This window comes from Nicotiana sylvestris, chromosome 7 (genome assembly GCF_000393655.2).
Source record: "Nicotiana sylvestris chromosome 7, ASM39365v2, whole genome shotgun sequence".
NCBI classification, from domain to species: domain Eukaryota; kingdom Viridiplantae; phylum Streptophyta; class Magnoliopsida; order Solanales; family Solanaceae; genus Nicotiana; species Nicotiana sylvestris.
Window position 1 is genome coordinate 59,843,260 of NC_091063.1, and position 23,088 is coordinate 59,866,347.

At 40.4% G+C, this 23,088-nt stretch overlaps 1 protein-coding gene across 1 annotated transcript; it reads left to right on the top strand.

The window, feature by feature from the left end:
* The first annotated feature begins 297 nt into the window (after nucleotides 1-297).
* Nucleotides 298-1,495, top strand: LOC104217142 (epidermis-specific secreted glycoprotein EP1-like). The gene has a single exon (XM_009767298.2). It carries the CDS (start codon nucleotides 342-344, stop codon nucleotides 1,236-1,238), a length of 897 nt encoding a protein of 298 aa, XP_009765600.1. The 5' UTR covers nucleotides 298-341; the 3' UTR covers nucleotides 1,239-1,495.
* Nucleotides 1,496-23,088: the final 21,593 nt, after the last annotated feature.

A 23,088-nucleotide genomic window follows, 5' to 3' on the forward strand; every position in this document is an offset into this window, starting at 1 on the left:
AAAGGATACTCATAGGGATATGTTGGTATACATATAAATTACATAATAATTACAGTAATGCAAAATTGTAATATAATAACTAGTGATGCATGAATTATTTTTTCCTGGATATTTAGTATGATGTAGAGGCATTTCTTCCACATTTATTTTCTTCTTCGAAGGTCACATGGACAAAGGGGTATGTTTTAATGCATATATCCACTTGGTTCCACGTAAACGGAAACTACCCCATCAGTTTTGAATTCACATATTTGTCCCTACTTTATCCTTCCCCTCCATCTATAAATACGGATAGCAAGAAGCAAAGTAACATATCAAACAGTTAAAAGAAGAAACTAAACATGTCTCCTTCATTGCCTACTATACTTCTCGTCTCTCTCTTTCTTTTCTGCCAAATATTTTCTTCAATTGCCCAAGTCGCAGTTGACAAAACCTTCAGATACGTCAATGAAGGCCAATTTGGACCTTCTAATATCGAATACGGAGCAAATTACCGTGGTATTTTTGACATTTACACGTATCCATTCTTGTTGTGTTTTTACAACACTACCCCTAATGCCTGGACACTAGCTATGCGCATGGGCAGCGTCCCTGCTAATTCTATCATGCGCTGGGTATGGGAAGCTAATAGGGGTAATCCTGTCAAAGAAAACGCAACCTTCGCTTTAGGAGCAGATGGAAATCTTGTGTTGGCAGATGCTGATGGCCGAATTGCTTGGCAAACGCACACAGCCAATAAGGGTGTCACTGGTTACAAGATATTACCAAATGGCAACTTTGTCCTTCATAACTCAAAGGGAAAATTCATTTGGCAGAGTTTCGATTATCCCACCGACACGCTATTGGTGGGCCAATCGCTCCGCTTGTCAGGCCCGAATAAGCTCGTGAGCCGGGCCTCAGTGAAAAAGAACGCAAACGGGCCTTACAGCTTGGAAGTGAAACCGAAAATATTCGGTATCTATAACAGAACCAAACTTGCCGTGGAATTAGCTTGGTTTGATCTCAGAAATAGCAGCTTAGAATCAGTAAAATTGAACAGCGGAAATCAAAGGTTGAAGTTGGACTACAGATTGGCCAAATCAAAAACGAGAAGTTCTCATGTTATGGCCTTTACGAAATATAACACCACTTTGTCATACCTTCGGCTAGGAATAGATGGAAATCTCAAGGCCTACACTTTCACCGGCGACGAACAAGACGATAAATACTTTTGGCATGAAACTTATAAAAGGATTTAAGAAAACGCCTTTTCATATTCGAATTAAACATAGCTCCCTTTAAGATAAGCATTTCATGTCCAGTACAATAAGTGGATAAAACGAGTGGTTCCGCAGCTGGTCCAATAGATTAGGAATTCCTATATAGAGCTAGAATTTTATTTCCTTTCTTTTACTTTTTTTTTGGTTGAGGGTTGTATTTTGTTATGATTTCTATTTTATTTTTTTCGATTGAAGGGTGTATTTTATTATGTTTTCTATTTAAGATGCTTTGTCAACTGTGAGATCTCGTTGGCTTTGTTAATTTTCTTCTTCATACTACTCTCAAGCATCTGAACCAAGTTCTCTTTTTTCTACTTTGCCCTTGGAAGTTTAGTACAGTAGCCAAACTTCTACAAATTTTGAAGAAGTTTGGGTAAGATCTAAACTTCGTAAATTTCTTGTTCCCTATTCAAAATACCTGAATTTTGTAACATTGATAGATACGTATCTTGTCAATCAAAAAGGTAAGAAACGAATGATTTAATTTGGTCAGCAGAAGCAGACTTAGCACAATATTAGAATTATAAGTAAGGCCTCCAATGAGAATGCAAAAACACTTTGCTATTTTCTTTCACCACTTTTTATGTTCTATAGCGCATACTACATAGTAGGCATGCTAATTAATAAAACGTTCATAAATTTTGAAAGTCAAACATTCCTCATTTCATCTGCACCAATTAAGTACTCTCTTAGTTACACAAACTTGTTTTACCCTCCGACAAACGATTGGACTATCTAGGTACGGTAAAATCGGGGGCAGCGTTTTTTCCAGATTCCCCGATGGGGAGACAAAGGGGAAACACGGCTTGATATGATTGAGGCCCAAGGACCCCTCGTGTCGAAACCTGGAAAGAATGAACGATGTGTCTGAGATCGGGCGCGGTGGAATAACAAACCTCGACCAAGTATAGTTTCTGGACCTCGGAAAACACGAAGAACGGTTATGCATGACGAATAGGGAGCCGGAATATTCTCCCTCAACCGGATATTACGGCGCGAATCCCGTCCGATATCAAGTGTGGGTCGACATTTACCGGAGAAAGAAGATTTTACCTTATTTAGATTTGTATTAGGACTGAAATTCGCCTACTATATAAAGGGGAAGATTTCTTTTATTTCAGACACATTATGAAAAGCAAATCAGAGTAATTCGTTTACTTTTGTCTTCTAGCTATTGTTCAAAGCTTTACAAATTTGTTATTTTCTTCACTCACGACCAACTTTGTACCGAGGGTCCAATTGAGGACGAATTCCATTGTTGAATCTAAGATCAGGCTTGGTCACTGCATTGCGATTGATTTGATTATTTATTTTGTTTTTAACGCATTTAACTGTTGTTCTTGATTATTCGTGTTGAATTAAATCACATATTCTTTAACCGCGTACAAATTTAATTGTTACTAATTTTAGGGGTAAATAGTTTGGGCCCCACCATGGAGTAAAGGATAATAGTGATGATTTGATACGAAACTCTATAACACCCTATTTTACGCTTGTTCTTTGAAATTTTAATTCCAGGTTAGCCTAAGGATGTAAAACTCTCAATCTGTTCACTTGAACGTTGACATTGAGTCAGGCCATCATGGCGAAAATAATAATTTGGTGCCTAGTAATGATGTGCCTCATGCCGATCCGAATTGTGTCCCAGCTGCCAACCCGGTCGATGCTAACTTGTAGGTGGCTATCAACATCAATTTGCCAACTGATACAAAAAATAGTGTTCGCGGGGGCCCTCTACTAGCAGCTCGAGAAAGCTCGAAGGTGAAGACTATGGGTGAGCCTACGACTGATTTTTGAAATGTTGCAGGCTCAACAAGCGGCAATAGCACAACTAGAGAACCAAAGCCACACCCCTCATAGGGTTGAGCCCGAACAATCCTGGGAAAATACTTGGAGAGATGAACAAGTTCTCGTGGAACCGGGTGAAGTAAGTCCCAGATAAACTTCCGAGGTGATGAAGATGCTTGAAGCATTAACAAAATAAGTGGAGTCGGGCGAGAAAAAGATTGAGGTCAACGACAAGAAGGTGGAAACATACAACTCCAGGGTCGATCAACTACCGGGAGCACCTCCGATATTGAATGGATCAGACTCTAAAATGTTTATTCAAAAGCATTTCCCTCCGAGCGCAATACCAAAGCCGATCCTGAAAAGGTTTCAAATGCTCGACATACCCAACTACAATGGGACCACTGATCCAAATGAGCAGGCGACCTCCTATACATACGCGATCAAAGGGAACGACTTGGAAGTTGACGAAATCGAGTCAGTGTTGCTGAAAAAGTTTGGGCTAACTTTTTCTAAGGGGGCAATGATATGGTATCACAACTGCCTCCAAATTGTACTGACTCATTTGTTATGCTCATAGATGCTTTTATGAAGGCCCATGCTGGAGCCATCAAGGTCAAGACCAGAAAGTTAGATCTTTTCAAGGTTAAACAGAGGGAGAATAAGATGTTGAGGGAGTTTGTGTCAAGATTCCAGATGGAACGAATGTGATAGGATACAAGTACCTTGGGCATAAGTACTTTACTTTATATTTTGATGATCTAACAAACTTACCATCCAGAACCAGATAAAGAACCTGTTACACATTTATAAGACCTTGAGATCACAAAGTTCCAGGTTGGGATCCAGTGTGGGATATAACTCTACTCTTCAGAGTGGAAGGAATAGCTGAGGGAACAGGTCCGTACCAGTTCCTGAGGAGACTGTATGAAGTTAACTCTCTAGTAGGAAAGTTGCTACCTGCACACGCTACTGCACAGGAACAGTGCAGCAGTCAACTTTCCATGGAAAGTTTTTTACCTACCTTTCTTACATAATTATAAGTGATGCCACTCAAAGACCGGATCCAAGATTGAAGATATCTTAAGTCCTTAGGTTTGTTGAGTCTTTGTTATTTGTTCTTCATTGTAACTCCTATCTTGCTTTCTTAGAAGCTGTGTTTTAGGAAACTCAAAATCACAAACCCTCTAAGTTTCTGTCTTGGCTAGAGTTAGTCGAGTTGTAAAACCTTTGTAATAGATTTATTACAAAGTGGCTTGTAATAGTGTTATTATAAGTTAGAGTGATTGAAGTCTTTGTAATAGAGTTATTACAAAGTGGCTTGTGGTGAGAGTATCATAAGTTAGTTAAAGCCTTTGTAACTAGAGAGTCACAAAGTAGCTTGTTGTGAGAGTACCACAAGTTAGTTGAGTTGAATCCTTTGTAATAGAGTCATTACAAAGTGTCTTGTAATAGGTGTTTACAAGTTAGTGAAGTTGAAAGCTTACAAGTGTAGGTCGTGGTTTTTGTCCCCTTGAGTGGGGATTTTTCCACGTAAAAATCCTCTGTGTTCTTTACTTACTGCCGAGCTACTATGGGAATAATTAGAGAACCTGATTCCCTATACTGGTTGGTTTTATAGTCCGTTGCTTATAGTGGGAATTTATAGAGAATCTGGTTCTCTATACAGTGGGAACTTATTTTGTGTCTCATTTACATACTGGTTCAGTAGTTAGCATTGTGGAAACTGATATAGGACCAGATCGCTATACAGTTTGGTTCATAAGTATTTTTAGTGGAAACTCATAGAAAACCCGGTTCTTTATACATTCTGATGGATGCTTTTTTAACAGTTGATATCAGAGCAGGTTCTTTCTAAAAGGTTAACACCTAGAAAGGATCTACATGGATGCTCTACCAGACTTAGAGGAAGGTCGATCGACCTACATGCCACCAAGATTTCAGAAAATGGTTAGTAGAAATGGAGGCATTCCCTAGAAGGGTATCTCTAGTAGAAACACTAAAGGATACGATTGTTGTCACAAGTGCAGAAAACCAGGATATTTTATCAAAGATTGTCCTCTCCACATTCAGGTCCATTACAAACACAATGCTGACAAGGTGGGTAAGAGGAACCTAGTCCCCGACAGACAGTTCAAGAGAAGAGATGTCGCTAATAATATTGTAAAGCAAGCTCTGGCTGCCTGGGGAGATTCCTTTAGTGAATCTGTGGGTGATAATGAAAAGCAAGACACCTCCATGATGGCCGTTGAAATCAAAGCTGCAAAATATGATTTCATACTTGCATTAATGGCAAAATCTGATGAGGATGAAGAAGATGATGATGATGAGGTAAACTTCTTTGATGTTCAAAGAAATCTAAAGTATTATTCTTGGAAAAAACTTATGTGTTTGGCTAATGTTTTAATTGATGCGTATCATAGTCTTATAAATGATAAAGATGCCTTAAATGTGGAACTGGGAGAAGCAGAACAATCGAGAGAAGATCTAGAAGTTCGAGTTGTAGATTTAAAAGAAACCATTGAGAGTCTGAAGAAAGAAAAAAGGTTTTAACTGAGAAGGTTGTTAACATTTAGCATGAGAGAGATGACCTATTAGTTGTGGGTGTAGACCTAAAGAAAACAATTGAGGAACTAATAATAGAAAGTAGGCCTGGGAACACTTGAAAAGGAAAGAAGGTTGCAAGTGAGGCATACATTAAGCTTGAAAGTGAGTTAAATTCAGTGAAGTCTAGTCTGTGTCCTGAGCTTGAGAAAAACAAACAACTTCAAGAAGAACTAGGTAGAGTGAAGAGTGATCTTGAAAAATTACTCAAGTGGACCTGGTCCTCTAATGCTATCACTACCTTGTACACAAACAATGGGGGAAATAGGCAGGGAATCGGGTTCCAAAGGGAAAATACTCCCTACAACCCTCATGGCAAGTACATTACTATACCTAACAATTGGCTTTGCACTCACTGTGGCAACACTGGGCACTTTAAAGAAAATTGTAAGGTCAAATTCAGTCTCAACAGAAAAACAAAGTTTTTTCTGAAAAAGTATCTGCTGCTACGGAACCTGGTCCTTCACATAAAAAACGTATAATGCCTACTTGGACTAAAAGGGCCCTCATTCACCCCTTTTCTCATTACAAGGCTCCTGTAAAGTTAAAATTCTGTCATTGCAGAAAAATAAAGTTTTTGTTGAAAAGAGGCGTATTGATGAGGAACCTGGTTCCCAGAAAAGAAAATATGTGTTGCATGCATGGGAAAAAAGAAGTTTGATCCACCCCTTCTATTATTACAAGGGACCCAAACTCGTTCTAGTTCCTAAGTCTAACTCCTGATTTTCTTGTGCAGGGAACAGTGAAAGTGAGCAGCCTATAATGGTACATGGATAACGGCTGCTCAAAGAATATGACTGGAAGAACAAATGATTTCTTTTCACTTAAGGCCCTGCAAGGAGAAAGTGTACCCTTTGGAAATAGCTAAAAAGGGTACACTCTAGGAGTAAGAAGGATTGGGAAGTCAGTCACACACTCGATTGAGAATGTGTACTATGTCAATGACCTGAAGTACAGTCTCTTGAGTGTTTCTTAGATATGTGACAAGAGAAATAAAGTGGAATTCTTGTCCAAGATATGCACAGTCACAAATCTTGTGACTGGTGAGGTGGTGCTTGTGGCCAAAAGATACGAGAATGTTTACATTGCTAATTTTAAGTCCCTGCATGGTGGTGATCTAACATGCCTAAGTGTCATTGATGATGATGCTGAGTTTTACTTGTTGAACAAATTGGTTGTGGAGGACCTGGTTCATGGTCTGAATCAGTCAACACTGCTTACTACTTAATTAACAAGTGCATGATCAGGTCCCTTCTCAAGAAGTCTCTCTATGAACTGCTCAATGGGAGAAAAGCCAAGTTGACTTACTCGAGAGCCTTTGGATGGAAAATGTGTTGCTCTCAACAATGGTGGCAAAAGGGTCACAAAACAAACAAGATAAAGATGGAGAATTCACAAATGCTCCAGGTGAAGCTATAGATATTGCAAATGGAAAGACTGATTTGATGAGTCAAGTCAAGCAGAAGGATGAAGGAGATGCAATAGAATCTCCAAAAGGCATAAAGGAACCTGGTCCCTTTATCACCTCGACTTGAGCTGAACATAGGGGTGTTGATGTAGCATTAGGTACTCCTGATGTTGAAAAAAATAGTGGAAGTCATAATTTTGTTGATGTCAATGATGATTCACATATGGAAGAACCTGGTCCTTCAAATTCTAAAGCTCAAGTATCCAACTAGAAGCAAAAGAATTCACATCCCTTCAAACTGTAATCACATCCTTAGACTCTGGTATTCAACCTAGTTCTAAGAAAGAGCGCTTCTGAAACGGCACATTTTCTGGGGTCATGCTTGATCTAATGGGGTACAAAGAGACAAACGATGTGGCTCTTCCTACTACTAAAGCTGAATACGTGGTTGTTGCTTCTTTTAGGCTTAAATAGTACAGATCAAGCAACATATTGAAGATTTTGGTGTATACATTGATTGTGTACGACTTCTATGTGACAACACCAGTGCTCTCAACATGGCAACGAACCCAGTTCAACACAAAAGAACTAAGCACATTGATGTCAGACACCATTTTCTCAGGTACAATGTTGAAAAAGTTCTGATTTGTATGAAGTTCTGGAAGACGAAGGATTAGGTAATAGAAATATTTACCAAGGCGCTGAGCAGGGAACATTTTTGAAAGAAATCGTCTGGAGTTGGGGTTGACCAAGCTCAACTAAGGACCTGGTCCCTCGATAATTGGCTATGTTAAGAAGGAAAGGTACAATGCTAAAAAGTGTTTTTCGGTGACATCTAACTCAAATCTATATTATTACAGGTATACATATATGGCAGTTTCAGAACAAAAACAAGTAAGAGTGACATTGCATTTCTAGGAGTCTTTGCTTAAAATTTTCAAAATCGTCAAGGAACCTGGTTCCTGTGACTCAGGTTAGTAGTCTCTCCAATACTTATATTCCTTTTTAAGCTGCTGAAGTGTCATGCCATTAATTTATTTCTGCCTTTCTCCTGCCTCTCCTCCTAAATTTTGAAGTCCAAAATGTTAAACCTTTTCTGAACTGACTCGTTGCCCCAAAAAGACACTTCTTTATCTTACACCCAACTAAAACCGATTCTTTTCTTTAAAACCAAAATCAACCTTGTCTCGAAAAGAATCATTCTCCCCAAATATGTCAGAAGTGAACCTAACTCTGTCACCTTCCAAAATCCTAACTGAAAGGGAACAAAGTAGATCTAATATTCTAGAGCGTGAGGTTGAAATTGTTGTTGGGTTTGTAGAAGCCTTGATGGATGGATGAATTGGTAAATATGCTGAAAAAGAGGAAAACTGAATGAGGGACCCGGTCCCTAAAATCCTTCTTATGATGTTAATTCTAATGATGATCTTTTTCTCTTGGGTTCTATGCTTAAATGAACCTCTGATCCAGTAAAAAGGATTGAGAAAAACAAGCTGATTGATGATGAAATGGTGTAACCTGCTGATGTGGTGATTGTGAAAGAGAGGATGAAGTGGAAAATTTCCATTTTTGAAAAACAAAATAAGAAAATAAAAAAAAATAAAAAATAAAAAAAATGGAGAAAAGAAAGTTGGCTGAGAAAGATGCAACAGTTGATAGGGGTGAATAGATTGAGAAGAGAAAGAGGGAGACATGGCAGCTCAGGGATAGAAAGAGTAGTGTAAGTGAGGAACCTGGTTCCTTACAGAAGCAAAATGTTGAGTTATCAGGTTTGGAGAGGTAGAAGACTCTGAAGTCTCAAAAAGTGTTGTTAGGCAGAGTGTTGACTCGGATATCGCTGAAAAATGGAGGAACTTCTTGACATTGTTGAGCTCGAAAAATAGAATCACCTCTTTGTTCCTCCAAGACCCAATGTTTATGAAGAAGAAGTCATGGGACTGAGTTTATTCTTGATGAGAATAAGCTTGGGGAAATTTTTGGTGATCTGATTGATGGCTCAGCCAACTCAGATAGGTTGAGCACCAAGTTCTCGTAGACCCTAGGCATAATAAAATGCTAAGTTGGAGGGTGAGAATGAAAGATTGAGGAAACAGGTGGAGGATCTGAGAGAGTAGATGATCATTGATCAAAGGAGAGCAAATTAACGAATGGACAAGCTCATCAAGGCCTTAGCCCCTTACTTTTCCTCCTGCCCAATGATCCATGTCTTTTACTCCTCCCAACTTTCCTTGAATTCTTATCTTCTTTTGACCCCTATATTTGATGACATTGGTACTTTAGTTGTTTAAATTGTCATATTATGTATTGTTAAAACTACTGTGCTTTTATTATAATTACTCCACTATGGGCAATCACTCTATTTTGTGCACTGACATTCACTTGTTGTTCTTGTTATTATTTATGTTGTGTTGCCCAAGTGGCCTGAGTTAATGTTGCTGAACTTCTTTTTGGTTGTGCTTCTTCTATTATTCTTTTCGATGATGCCAAAAGGGGGAAGTTATATAGGTGTCAACATGGGGGAGGAACAGAATCGAATTGATATGTTGTGTTGTGCATGAAAGATGGCTATGCTTCGCAGGGGGAACATTGCTAATAATATGTTGATTATAGGTCTGATCCGCAGGGAAACATGTGAGGAATCTGGTTCTCAAGAAGAATAATAATTTTGGGTTTGTCATCATCAAAAAGGGGGAAATTGATCTAAGTTACTATATGTCATGTTTTGATTATGACAAACGTTCTCACCGAACTGGGTACAGACCAGATGTGATCAATGCATGTAAGGAATTCGATTCTCAGGGGAAATAATTATGGGTTTGTCATTCATCAAAAAGGGGGAAATTTATAAGTTATGGTACTTTGAGTTTTGATGATTTGCCAAACAGTCTTGAGGAACTGGTTGTGATCAACTCCTTAGGTTCGGTTCTCATGGGGAGTATGGCTGATTCGTAGGGGGCACAATGTGGAGATTTAGTTCTCAGGGGGGGAATATCAATTCTAAGTTTGTCATCATCAAAAAGGGGGAAATTAGTAGGATACAAATACCTTGGGCATAAGTACTTTACTTTATGTTTTAATGATCTAACAAACTTACCATCCAGAACCAGATAAAGAACCTGTTACACATTTACAAGACCTTGAGATCACAAAGTTCCAGGTTGGGATCCAGCGTGGGATATAACTCTACTCTTCAGAGTGGAAGGAACAGCTGAGGGAACAGGTCTGTACCATTTCCTGAGGAGACTGTATGAAGTCAACTCTCCAGCAGGAAAGTTGCTGCCTGCACACGCTACTGCATAGGAACAGTGCAACAGTCAACTTTCCAAGGAAAGCTTTTTACCTACCTTGCTTACATCATTTTAAGTGATGCCACTCACGTATAAATACAATCATGGTAGGTAAAGCAACTTACTTCATGAGAGAACCAGATAAAGGACCTGAGGCATGCCTGGTACAATCATTCAAGTTAATCGACTCAAGATAATCGGGGCAGTGTGTCTTTAGATTCACAGGAACCAGATTAGGGACCTGATACCTTGGTGTTCCCTGAGAGAAGTATCAGTCAACAGTACAGCTGGAAAGCAACTGCAGAAAGTGACTGCCTGCAACTGTACACGCAACAGTGCAGCAGACAGTGCAACAGTTACTTCCTATTGAGAAGAGGCATGTACTAACCAAGATTTGACATCACTAAGGTGATACCTTTTGTAATATAAACCTGGTGCAAGACACAAGGCATCCCTCTCCAAGACTTGCAAAATTAGAAACAAAAATCCTCTCTCAAGTGCTTGCCACAACCTCTCTCAAGAACAAAGCTGCTGCAACCTGAAGGACCGGATCCTAGATTAAAGATATCTTAAGTCCTTAGGTTTGTTGAGTCTTTGTTATTTGTTCTTCATTGTAACTCCTATCTTGTTTTCTTAGAAGCTGTGTTTTAGGAAACTCAAAATCACAAACCCTCTAAGTTTCTGTCTTGGCTAGAGTTAGTCGAGTTGTAAAACCTTTGTAATAGAGTTATTACAAAGTGGCTTGTAATAGTATTATTACAAGTTAGAGTGATTGATGTCTTTGTAATAGAGTTATTACAAAGTGTCTTGTGGTGAGAGTATCACAAGTTAGTTAAAGCCTTTGTAACTAGAGAGTCACAAAGTTGCTTGTAGTGAGAATACTACAAGTTAGTTGAGTTGAATCCTTTGTAATAGAGTTATTATAAAGTGGCTTGTAATAAGTGTTTACAAGTTAGTGAAGTTGAAAGCCTACAAGTGTAGGTCGTGGGTTTTGTCCCCTTGAGTGGGGATTTTTCCACGTAAAACTCCTCTGTGTTCTTTACTTACTGCCGAGCTACTATGGGAACAATTAGAGAACATGATTCCCTATACTGGTTGGTTTTACAGTCTGTTGCTTACAGTGAGAACTTATTCTGTGTCTCATTTACATATTGGTTCAGTAGTTAGCACTATGGAAACTGATATAGGACCAGATCGCTATACAGTTTCGTTCATTAGTATTTTCAGTGGAAACTCATAGAGAACACGGTTCTTTATATAGTCTAGTGGACACTTAGTTTTTAACAGAATGGATCTATCACCAGTTGGGGATGATTGGGTCGTTTAGGTATTCACTCAAGGGCTCAACCCCCAAAGTTTAGTGGCCTCTCAATAGCTAAAAATAATTTGGTGGAGTACCCCGCGGTGACCTGGCACGACATCCACAACAGATACCAGTCGAAGATCAAGGTCGAAGACAACTAACTCGGGGCCCATTCTGGATCTGTTTATCCCATCAGAACTAATGGCAGATATAAGAGAGCCATTGATAAGGATCCAAGGCCGGTCCGAGATACATATCAACCATACAACACGGATTAGAGGGGAAACAGATTCGGGCATCACCCGACAAGAAACGAGAAGAGAAGTGATCGAGGACCAAGCGGTTAGGGCCTGATGAGCAATAGCGGGTTTGATAGGTCGTTCGGGAGCATGGAAGCACCAAGGTTATCAGAGTATAATTTCAACATGGACGCCGCAAGCATAGTGTTATCCATAGGGCGCATCAAAGAGACCAAGTGGTCCCAGCCGTTGCAATCCAACTCTGCCCAGAGATATCCTAATTTGATGTGTAAGTACCACGGTACTCACGGTCATCGGACCGAAGATTGTCGACAATTAAGAGAAGAAGTTGCTTGATTATTCAACAATGGACACCTTCGAGAATTCCTAAGCGAGCAAGCCAAGAACCACTTCACACATATGGATGCCATTAAACATGTCGTGCAAGAGGAGCCTCAACATGTAATCAACATGATCATTGGGGGAGTTGACGTACCCCAAGGGCCGATGGTACAACATACTAAAGTGTCTATTATGAGGGAAAAATTCACCTGGGATTACATTATGGAAGGAACGATATCGTTCAGCGATAAAGACGCCGAGAGCATCGTACAACCCCACAATGATACAATGGTAATATCTGTACTTATCAATAAATCTCAAGTTAAGCGTGTGTTGAATGATTTAGGTAGCTCGACCAATATTATTAGATCAAGGGTCGTAGATCAATTGGTTCCAGGATCAAATCGTACCGGTAGTCCAGTTATTGAATGGATTCAACATGGCGTGCGAGACCACGAAAGGTGAGATAACCTTATCGATAAAAATTGTCGGGACCATCCAAAAAATGAAGTTTTATATGATCGAAGGGGACATGGGATACAACGCTTTGTTTGGAAGGTCGTGGGTTCATAACATGAGGGCGGTATTTTTGACCTAACACCAGGCACTGAAATTTCCCACACCAGGAGGAGTAAAAATGGTCTATGGAAAACAACCGGCCGCAAGGGAAATGATCGTTGTCGACGAAGTGATCCCGGTGCGTATGATTTCAAAGGGCACGAAATTGATCACAAAAGAGGTAACTAAATAGAAATCAATGACATCAGCCTTGGCCTATCCAAAAGAACAGAAGGAGAAAGGAGCGGATGATGAGGACGATTACAATGTGCAGAGATCATTCATAGCACCTGATGACAGTGACACCACCAAATTAATGATCGTAAGAGTTGGAGCAAGTTATATTGATCGAACACCTGCCGAATCGAAAGGTATACCTGGCCATAAGTTTAACCCCCGAGCTCAGGAAAAAACTTATTAATTTTCTTAAAGCTAACACCGATTGTTTTGTTTGGTCCCACCTAGACATGACAAGGATCCCACTGGATATAACCATTCACAAGTTGAGTTCGGATATGAAGTTCCATCCGATTAAGTAGAAGAGAATGCCACAATACGAGATCAAACACGCGTTCATCAAGGACGAGCTATCCGAACTTATGAAAATGGGATCCATCCAGGAAGTTAAATACTTGGAATGGTTAGCTAATGTAGTGGTAGTAGCTAAAAAAGGAAATACACTAAGGATGTGTGTAGATTATAAGGATATAAACAAGGCAAGTTCGAAAGATTGTTTCCCTTTTCCTAACATCGATCGAATGATCGACATGATGACCGAATACATATACTCAGTTTTCTCTATGCCTACCCCATGTAGAACCAAATTCTGATGAACCCGGATGATCAAGAAAAAACTTCCTTCAAAATCAAGTTTGACACCTACTACTATAACGTAATTTCATTCGGATTAAAGAATGTCAGTGCCATATACCAATGCCTAGTAAACCGGATGTTCGAAGAACAAATAGGAAAATCAATGCAAGTTTATAATGACGATATGTTAGTCAAGTCCGTGCAAAAAGAGGGCCATTTGAAACATTTGCAAGAAACCTTCGACATATTAAAGAAGTACAACATGAAGCTAAACCCAAAGAAGTGTGCATTTGGGGTCGACTCGGGCAAGTTTCTCATATTCATTGTATCTATTGGGGGATAGAAATAAACCCCGACAAAATAAAGTCCATAGAGGACATTTTTGTAGTCAACAACATCAAGGTAGTACAAAGACTGACCAGGAGGATAGCAGCGTTAGGCCGGTTCATATCGAGATCGTCGGATAAGAGCCATTAGTTCTTCTCACTATTGAAGAAAAAGAACAATTTTTCTTGGACTTCGGAATTTCATCAAGCTTTGGAAGAACTCAAGTGGTACCTGTCGAGCCCCCATTTGCTACACACTCCACTAGCAGACGAACATATGTACCTCTACTTGGCGATTTTCGAGGTAGAGGTAAGTGGTGTCCTAGTATGGGAAGAAGAAGGGATATAATTTCCTATTTATTATGTTAGTAGAACCCTAGGGATGCCAAACACGGAATCCCCACCTAAAAATTAGAACTCTCCTTACTAAGCGCTTCTCGAAAATTAAAATCGTACTTTCAATGCCACCCCATACGTGTCGTAACCTCTTACCTGCTGAGGAATGTTATTCATAAGCTCGAGCTCTCAGGTTGGCTAGCCAAATAGGCCATAGAGATTAGCGGGTACGATATCAAGTATAGACCCTGGACTACCGCAAAATATTAGATTTTGGAAGACTTTGTGGCCGACTTTACACCAGCCTTGATATCTGAGGTCGAAAGGGAATTGTTGCTCACTTTGTGGACTAGCTCGGGGATCTGGACCCTATTCACGGATGGTGCCTACAACGTGGAAGGGTCTGGGCTCGGTATTGTCTTAAAACCACATGCGGGTAACCTAATTAGTCAGTCCACTAGAACTGTGAAATTGGCTAACAGTGAAGTCGAGTATAAAGCTATGATTGGAGTTCTTAAAATGGCTAAGATCCTCGGTGCTGAAGTTGTCGAAGCCAAATGTGACTCCTTCCTCGTCGTAAATCAAGTCAATGGAACATTCGAAGTAAAAGAGGAACGAATGCGAAAGTACTTGGACAAATTGGAGGTGACCCTACACCAATTCAGGGAATGGACTCTATAGCATGTACCTCGAGATCGAAATAGTGAAGCTGATGCACTGGCCAACTTGGAGTCGTCGCTGACTCCGATGAATTCAACTTAGGAGCAGTAGTACAACTAATGAACTCGGCGGCAGAAAAAGGTCACGCTGAAGTAAACTCAACAAGTTTGACTTGGATTGGAGAAACAAATACATAGACCACATGAAGACAAGAAAATTGCCATCGAATCCCAAGGAATCGAAATCCCTATACACCAAAGCTGTCAGGTTTATATTAGTTGAATGGAAATTACTCTGAAATCCTTCTTTGTCCACTAGCTAGATTCTTGGGTCTGGGAGAGACCGAATACACCATGAGAGGTCCATGAAGGCACTTGCGGGAACCACTCAGGGGCAGAATCCCTTGTTTAGAAGTTAATCAGAGTCGATTACTACTGGAATGAAATGGAGAAGGATGTGAAAGACTTTGTACGGAAATGCAAAGAGTGTCAAAGACATACCCCGAGGTTATGTTCGGCCTTATTTGGACTAACACCTACCGACCCTTGGACGAAATCAAATTCAGGTTAGGTTCGACCCTATTTGATCTAACAACTACCGAACCTAGGCCGAAATCAAATTCAGGTTACGTTTGACCTCGTTCGAACTACCACCTACTGGCCCTCGGCCAAAATCGAATTCAGGTTACGATCGACCTCATTCGAACTAACACCTACTAGCCCTCGGCCATAACTAAATTCGAGCTATAGCTAACCTAATTCGAACTAACACGTACCGGCCCTCGGCCGCAGTCTCGGCAAAAGACCACATTCAACCTTGCTCGAATACATGCCTGTCAACCTTTGGCTGCAACTCACCATTAAGTGATCATGACCAAACGATAGAGTTAACAAATACATAAACATAAAAACAAACCACAAGAAGAGAAGCAGATGCAAAAAATAAGGACGGCATTCCATACTTCAAACATTCTTTACAAAGGCTCATGAAGATGCCACCAACTACCCATCAAAAGTTAACAAAAAAAAAGAAAGAAGAAACAAAAAGCTACTGGTCACCGCTATCAGGGCCTTCCGTGCCTTCACCGACCTAATTACCGGCGTCCTCGTTGCCTTGTTCACCCCCTCTTACACCACCCGCGCCATCGGGATAAGCAGTATCATACCAAGAATCCTACTCTAGACGGTTGACGGCTTCATCATCTCCATCTTCATCGCCCTCAGGAGTAGCGTGATCATACCCGCATGCGACTTGAGATTCACGGGCTTTAACATGGACATCCTCAAGAGCAGCCTCAGAAATGGATCTCTCCTTGTAAAAATCTTGATATACATCCAATAAGGCCTCGGGGGGAATCCACTCCTCATACGATGCCCGATGAACATTAGGAAACTCCGAAGTATGGGAAGAAGAGGGTTGTGCAAGCAAATGAACCTTCTCAACCTCTAACGTGACCACATGACCACGAAGGGAGGCGTTATCTTTCTCCAGATCTCCGACCTTCCCCTCCCATCGCTCATCTATAGCTTTCGCCGTGGACCTGTTATTCTCCCGCTCAACCCGAAGGGCATCGTTCTCTAGCTCAAGTACCTCCAATCTCCTTTGAACGTGCACATGAAGAGATTCCGCCTTCTCAAGTTCATATTTTTTGGAGCAACTTCACCCACAAGGCCCTGTAACTGAAGATGCTTCCAATTGTCTATGCAACTCGACGACTTGCACTTGAAGATTGCTGCACTAGGCCTCCACATCCTTGCTAATTTCAAGCTCCTCCTCCTTACTTCACAATGTCCCCTCAAGAACGTTGCACTTCTCGATGGATTTAACCAACTCATCATCCTTCTCCTTTAACTCATATCAAAGGGCCAACATGTCGCCCCCCTCATTAAGCCGCCGACAAAGTTCCCGATGCTTGTGTCGGTACTCAAAGTATTTGTTTTGCAATCTCATAAAGATCGCCCTACGCTTCTCCTCCTTTTGAGCACTCTCAATCTCCAATACCATCATCTGCGGCGAGAAAAAGAAAAGGAAATAAGTAAGATACAAATCTTTCATGGTCTTACCCCCTCTCTCGAAACAAAGGGGGCTGAAGCTGGGGACCACGTCCTCCGTATTCTTTAAAAGGTTGCGATCCATAGAGATCATGATGGTCCTCATGGACATCTCCAGCCTCACCTCAAGTTGGGTGAAATCTTCCACCATTATTCGGAGATCGCTGGCATCATTATTCGAGCCGGTCTCGTAGCCTTCCTTGGCAACACCTTTTCCCCTTTCAACGGTAGGCAAAGAAGCACCATCAGCCGATTATGAAGTCGACGACCCATCTTGCTGCAGAGTGTCCGAGACCCCGATGACCAGTCCTTCTATATCCATCATCACAGGGGAAGGCGCGTCAACATCGGCCTCCACAAAACCCGGAATCCCCGATGCCGGTTCGCCCTTATCTCCAATAATGATAGATGTTATATCGCATAGCGAAAAATCACCCCCTCCACGTCGATGGAACGGGTGACCCCATCATTAGTATCCATGTGCCTCATCTTGTGGGGCATTAATTCTTCTTTGTTGGTTGCCGATTCCTCCTTGTCTTCGTCTATGAGATGGCATAATGAGGTGGTCGAAGGAGGAATAGACCGTGACGGACCAATAGAAGGAGTCGAGGAATGAGTAGTGGTGGCAATAACCAAAAGAGGAACCAGCGAGCGAGTCGAAGATGTCATTGCCGAAGAAGGAGCGAAATAAGAGTCCTCGGCATTCTTCATTTTTCTGAACGCGGGAGTGGAGGCTTTCGATCTCATCGAAGACCTCCTTACTGAATTTAAAGAAAATACAAAAAAAGCAGAATCAGCCGAAGATAACCCGAAGAGGAAACTTACTAGTCGGGGGAGGATGAGGGCCAAACCTTTTGACGAAGCTCGGCCACTCGCGTATCCCCACAATGTGTGAAAAAAGCCGACCCACCAAGTCGGAAATATTATCAACAAGAGGAACAGGCGAGCGTGTAGCTGCAAAAAAATGGGTGAAAGGTTAGAGGTACGGACAAACACGATAAGAAATCAAATGGTCATAAATAAAGAAGTCACAGGCTTACGAGTGTGATTCCAAGCCTTAGAAAAACTGTCAACATTACCACCACATCCTCGGTTTCCATAAAGAAGTAGTTGAGCTAGAACTGGCGATTAGCCTTATTGTCCATCTTCACCTCCAAACATTTTCCCCTCAGTGGTGAAGACTCAACATCGTCCCCTTGTAAAAGTTAGGGGAAAACAAGTGTGCCATATGGCGAAGCATGAGCTCCACCCCGGCCAGCTTTTGGAATGCCATAGTGGCGGCAGAACTCCTCTACTAGCAGAAGGATAAGAAAAGTATAGCCAACGTGGAGGGGTAGACATAATAAGCGCAGTATCCAGGGAGATAAAATTTCACCTCATCCCACCCAGCAAGGATCAACTTGACATGGTTAGGAACGTCATATTTAGCCCTGAGCTATATCAAATCATCCTCTTTCACCAATGATTTAAAAGTTCCAGGTTCGAGAAGCAGACCTAACATCGAGATTTCAAGGAACTATCTCCTCCACCGTAGGGAATCCTTCATCCTCGACGACGGTGGTAGAGAAATTCCCACATGAAGAGGAAAAATCATCAACAAAAGAACCACACTGCTCCCCTTGTTGGATTCAAAAGGAAAGTTAGACATATTTCAACAAAAAAGAAGGAGGCACCGAACAAAGAAGAATTAGAAACGGCAGGGATCGATGGAACAGGAAGGAAAGTTGCATAGTGATGGGGGGAAAGAGGAGAATATAAGGTTTCGATACCGAAATTTTGTAAATTTTGAAATCACATCCTCATACCTCTATTTATGAGGATTCAAGCGTCAGAACCGAAAAGTCGCCTCATCATTATCTGGCACCAAAACCGAAGCGACAGATCCAATCTGGAGTCACACTCAAAATGAAGCAATTTCTTGGGAACGTGCATCATAATGACGCAAGACATTGTGACATCATCTTGATTTATGGATAGTGTGGTATCAAAAATTTGCAGCCTGCAAAAAGCCATTTGTGGCCTACAAAAGGCCTTGATGGCCACTACGCCTGAATCATTATGATTTACCAGCTCGCTAAATCATTTTGATCGCGACGGGTATAATACACTCATTGCCCCCGCCAAAGGCTGGTCTCATTAAGCGGAGGGACTAATTATATGGGTAAAAATCTGCCTTTAGGATATTTGGGCCAAAATAACACTACAAGAAGGATCAACAAACTATCATTTAAAGATAGTCATAAAGTCATATTAGCCGAGGTCAAGGAGTCTGAGAAAGTCGTGGTCAAAATACCGAGGAGGACCAACATCGAGAAGTCGAGGAGATTCACAGTCAAGTCATCAACGAGGATCATGGTTGAAAAGTCTAGGAGGTTCATGATCGAACAATGATGATAGAGCTATAACGGTTAGTTCTTAGAATGGAATCAGGAAGGGAATATTCTAGTGAATATTCCTTACCTTTGTACTATTAAGGTTTTTCGAGAAAGATCCCATATAAAGAGAAGGAAGAGAGAGAGGAAAAGAGGGTGGAAATTTATTCTTGTAAGAACAACACTTTGACAAAAGATTTATTTTCTACTCAATACAGGACTTTACGTTTTGTTAAGATTCTTGCCAGATCCGAGGGATCCTCGGATGTTAGAGGATCTGTCACCGAATCATTGTCACGTGGAAGGTTCCTTTGTTTTACCTTTTATTACTTAAATTATTGGAATAATACATAATTACCCCATTGAGATTGTAGCTATTTGCTAGTTTCACCCTTGTAATTTGCGGGGGTCCTATGAATACGGGGCCTTGTGGAATATCGAACCCACCGACGATCATATTAATGACATGCTGAGGTTCCTTCTATTCATTTTTCCTGTTGGCGTCTCTGTCCCTGAAATGATTTTTGGCTCGATCGCTGAGGAACTCTCGAAGGTGGCCCTCGTTGAATAGACGGGCTACATCCTACATTAATTGCCTGGAATCCTTGGTCTTGTGACCATGCGTGCCATGATACTTGCACATCAAATTTGAGTTTATTCGGGAAGGATCGGTTTGATTGGTTCAGCTGGGCCACCTAGTATTTTCGATCCTTCCGACTGCCAATATAATGCTTGATGCATCGATGTTAAGTTATATTCTGATAGCCGATGTGTCTCTATGGGGTCGACATGCTTGTCAAAACCACTTTTGCTCATAAGTCCTCGAGAGTTCTGTCCTCGATCATTTCTTCGATCATTCCAAGCGGAATTGCGCCTTGGACCATTGTTCCTTCGAATCTAAACCCTTTAGAGACACCTCATTTTTGTTGAGGGAGTTTGTTGAGGGAGTTTGTATCCCGATTTCAAATGGAACGCATGGAGTTGCCATCAGTCACAGATGATTGGGCCGTTCAAGCTTTCACCCAAGAGCTGAACGAGTGGAGTTCGATAGCATCACGACTGTTGGAACAAAACTTGGTCGAGTATCTAGCTGTAACTTGGGCCCCAGTATCTAAACCCTTTAAGATCGGGGGTGCCCCCGGTATCTGATCAACTCGTGAGTTGTATGTTTCTACTTTTTTATCATTATCTTCTATTTTCTTCTCTCCCGACTCAATTCTTTTGTTGAGCTCCACGAGCATTTTCATAATTGCAGGATCAAACCCTAATCCGTTACCATTCGACCTCTCTGGCACTTGCTCAGTACGGCAAGTGATTTCCGGCTCGACCAGACTCGGAGTTCTATGTTGACTTTGAAGCTGAGCAATAACAGTCTGCTGAGCCTGTAGCATCTCAAATATTACCAGGAGACTAACTCCCCCATCTCCTACGCCATGTGTTCCTTGGTCACCAGATCGGCCTTCCCTACGCACACTCCCTCCGGGGTCCGCACCTAAGTCCGCATTCAAAGCAATGTGCGAACTGACATCGACTGGATTGGCAACACGTACTCCCCCGAGGTTAACCGGTGGTATCCCTGCTCCTGGAGCAATGACATTGTCATTTTCCGCGTAAAACCCGAGACCAACATCACCATGTACGGGTATGTTTTGTGAGTTTGACATGTTTTAACCTGAAAGCAAAAATACTTGACAAGAACAAGCGTGAAATAATGTGTGTTATCAAAATCAGCACTGAACAATCACTATCATCCTTAGCCCCTACGGTGGGCGCCAAACTATTTACCCTAAAATTCGAGTAACAATTAAACTTGTATTGTGGTTTTAAGAATATGTGATTTAATTCAATGCCAATTGATAAACAAGAAATTAAATAGATAAATTAAAGAATAAAGTAGATCAAACCAGTGTGTGAGCTAAATCTCGACCTCGACCTGTAACAGTCTCGAGGTATGATGATGAGAATAAATGACAAAACAACTCTGAAGAACAGTAAGTGAAATAGCACAAGAGTAATGTGTGTATATTTTATTATCACTGAACAGTGTGTTACAAATGAATATGACCCCTCTTTATATAATAGGAGAGTCCTAAATAAGGTATACTTCTAATTACAGTAGAAAATCATATTTAACAGTTGTCTAACCGCCGAAGACCAATCTATTTCCAATCTTTGTATGTTAGCAGTGTGGTAGAAAACTAGTTTGCAACAACACGTCAACACGTCAACATCTACACCGTCATTATTCATAGGAACTAACACTACTGAAAACACGAAATGTGAAAATAGTTTAAAGCGGGACGATATCAATCGATCACACTCTAGCATCAACGCACGGATTCTCAACTTTGGAATATTCCTTGCAGTAATGTTAATGAAAGGGATCAAGAATTAAGGATGTGAAAGAGCCCAAGATTGCGGTGTCGACTTGTTAGTGTGAGCTTCTAGTAGTAGCTATTTTCCGATAAGTATTCTCTCTGTCTATTTTTCTATAGGTTTAAGAAAATAAGAAATACTTTTAGAACATAGGGGTTTTGCCATGTTTTCTCTTAAAGAAAAGTTAAAGTATTGCCATAATATTTTTTACTTTTTCTGAAAGAAAAATATAATTCTCTTGCATATTAGATTATTCCTTGTCGTGGGAAAAAAATTTTGGACATCTATAAATTGAAGGCATCATTCCCACAACTAGAACATAGAATAACATTCACAATATAGGTCTTAAAAGAGTTTTGTTTAGAGGAGAATTTATTCTCTCGTAAGTTTTTTTCCGTCATATTAGAAAATCATATGCAGGTCACTTGATCAAACCATATTAATATAGAATATTTCTTTTGTATATTTTCTTTCTTGTCTGATTTATCATCACCAAAGTTTGCATTGTTAGCTACCTTATGATGCCTTGTTATTTTTTATCCCACTAAGTAATATCAAAGAAAATGGTTCAACGAGGTTGAAAACAGGTACAAAGCAGATTTAGATCAAGTTGCAGCCTATTGACAATAATGAAGATATTTTATCAAATAAGTTCAAAAAAATTTATCGAGAGTGTTACATGTGGATATAAACTTTCAACTAGATCCTGCTGTTACATCTTTAAAATCAAAACTCACTTTTAACTCTGCAAATGACTCACTTTTAACCTTGCAAATAGCTTGCTTTTAAAATGGCTTATTTTTGAAACCCTACAAAGGGCTTCAAATTTTAACTCGAAAAGGCTATAATATTTTTAACCCACAAGGGTTCCATTTTTAAAACATGTCAAGCAGCAACGATAAATATAATGCACGTAAAGAAGATGAATCAAATCTTGTCCAAAAATCGGGGGGGGGGGGGAATTTGTTAGGGGTTTTGCTCTGATTTTCTTTCCATATTTGAGTTTTACTTTTCTCTTAAAGGAAAGTTAACGTATTACCATAATTGCGTTTACTTTTCCAGAAAGAAAAATATAATTCTCTTCCATATTTAGTTACTCCTTGTCTTGAGTGAAAAGCTTTCGACATCAATAAATTGAAGGCATCATTCCCACAATTAGAACATAGAGTAACATCCATAATGCAGTCTTTTAAAAAGTTTTGTTTAGGGGAGAATTTATTCTCTCATTAGTTTTTTTTCTTTTATATTAGTAAATCATATGTAGGTCACTTGATCAAATTTACTTCTTTAGTATATTTTATTTTTTGTTTGATTTATCGTCACTAAAGTTTGTTTGTTAGCTTCCGCATGATGTTTTGTTATTTTC

Coding starts and splice junctions, on each gene's coding strand:
- LOC104217142 (XM_009767298.2), top strand. CDS start 342: ATGTCTCCTTCATTGCCTACTATACTTCTCGTCTCTCTCTTTCTTTTC.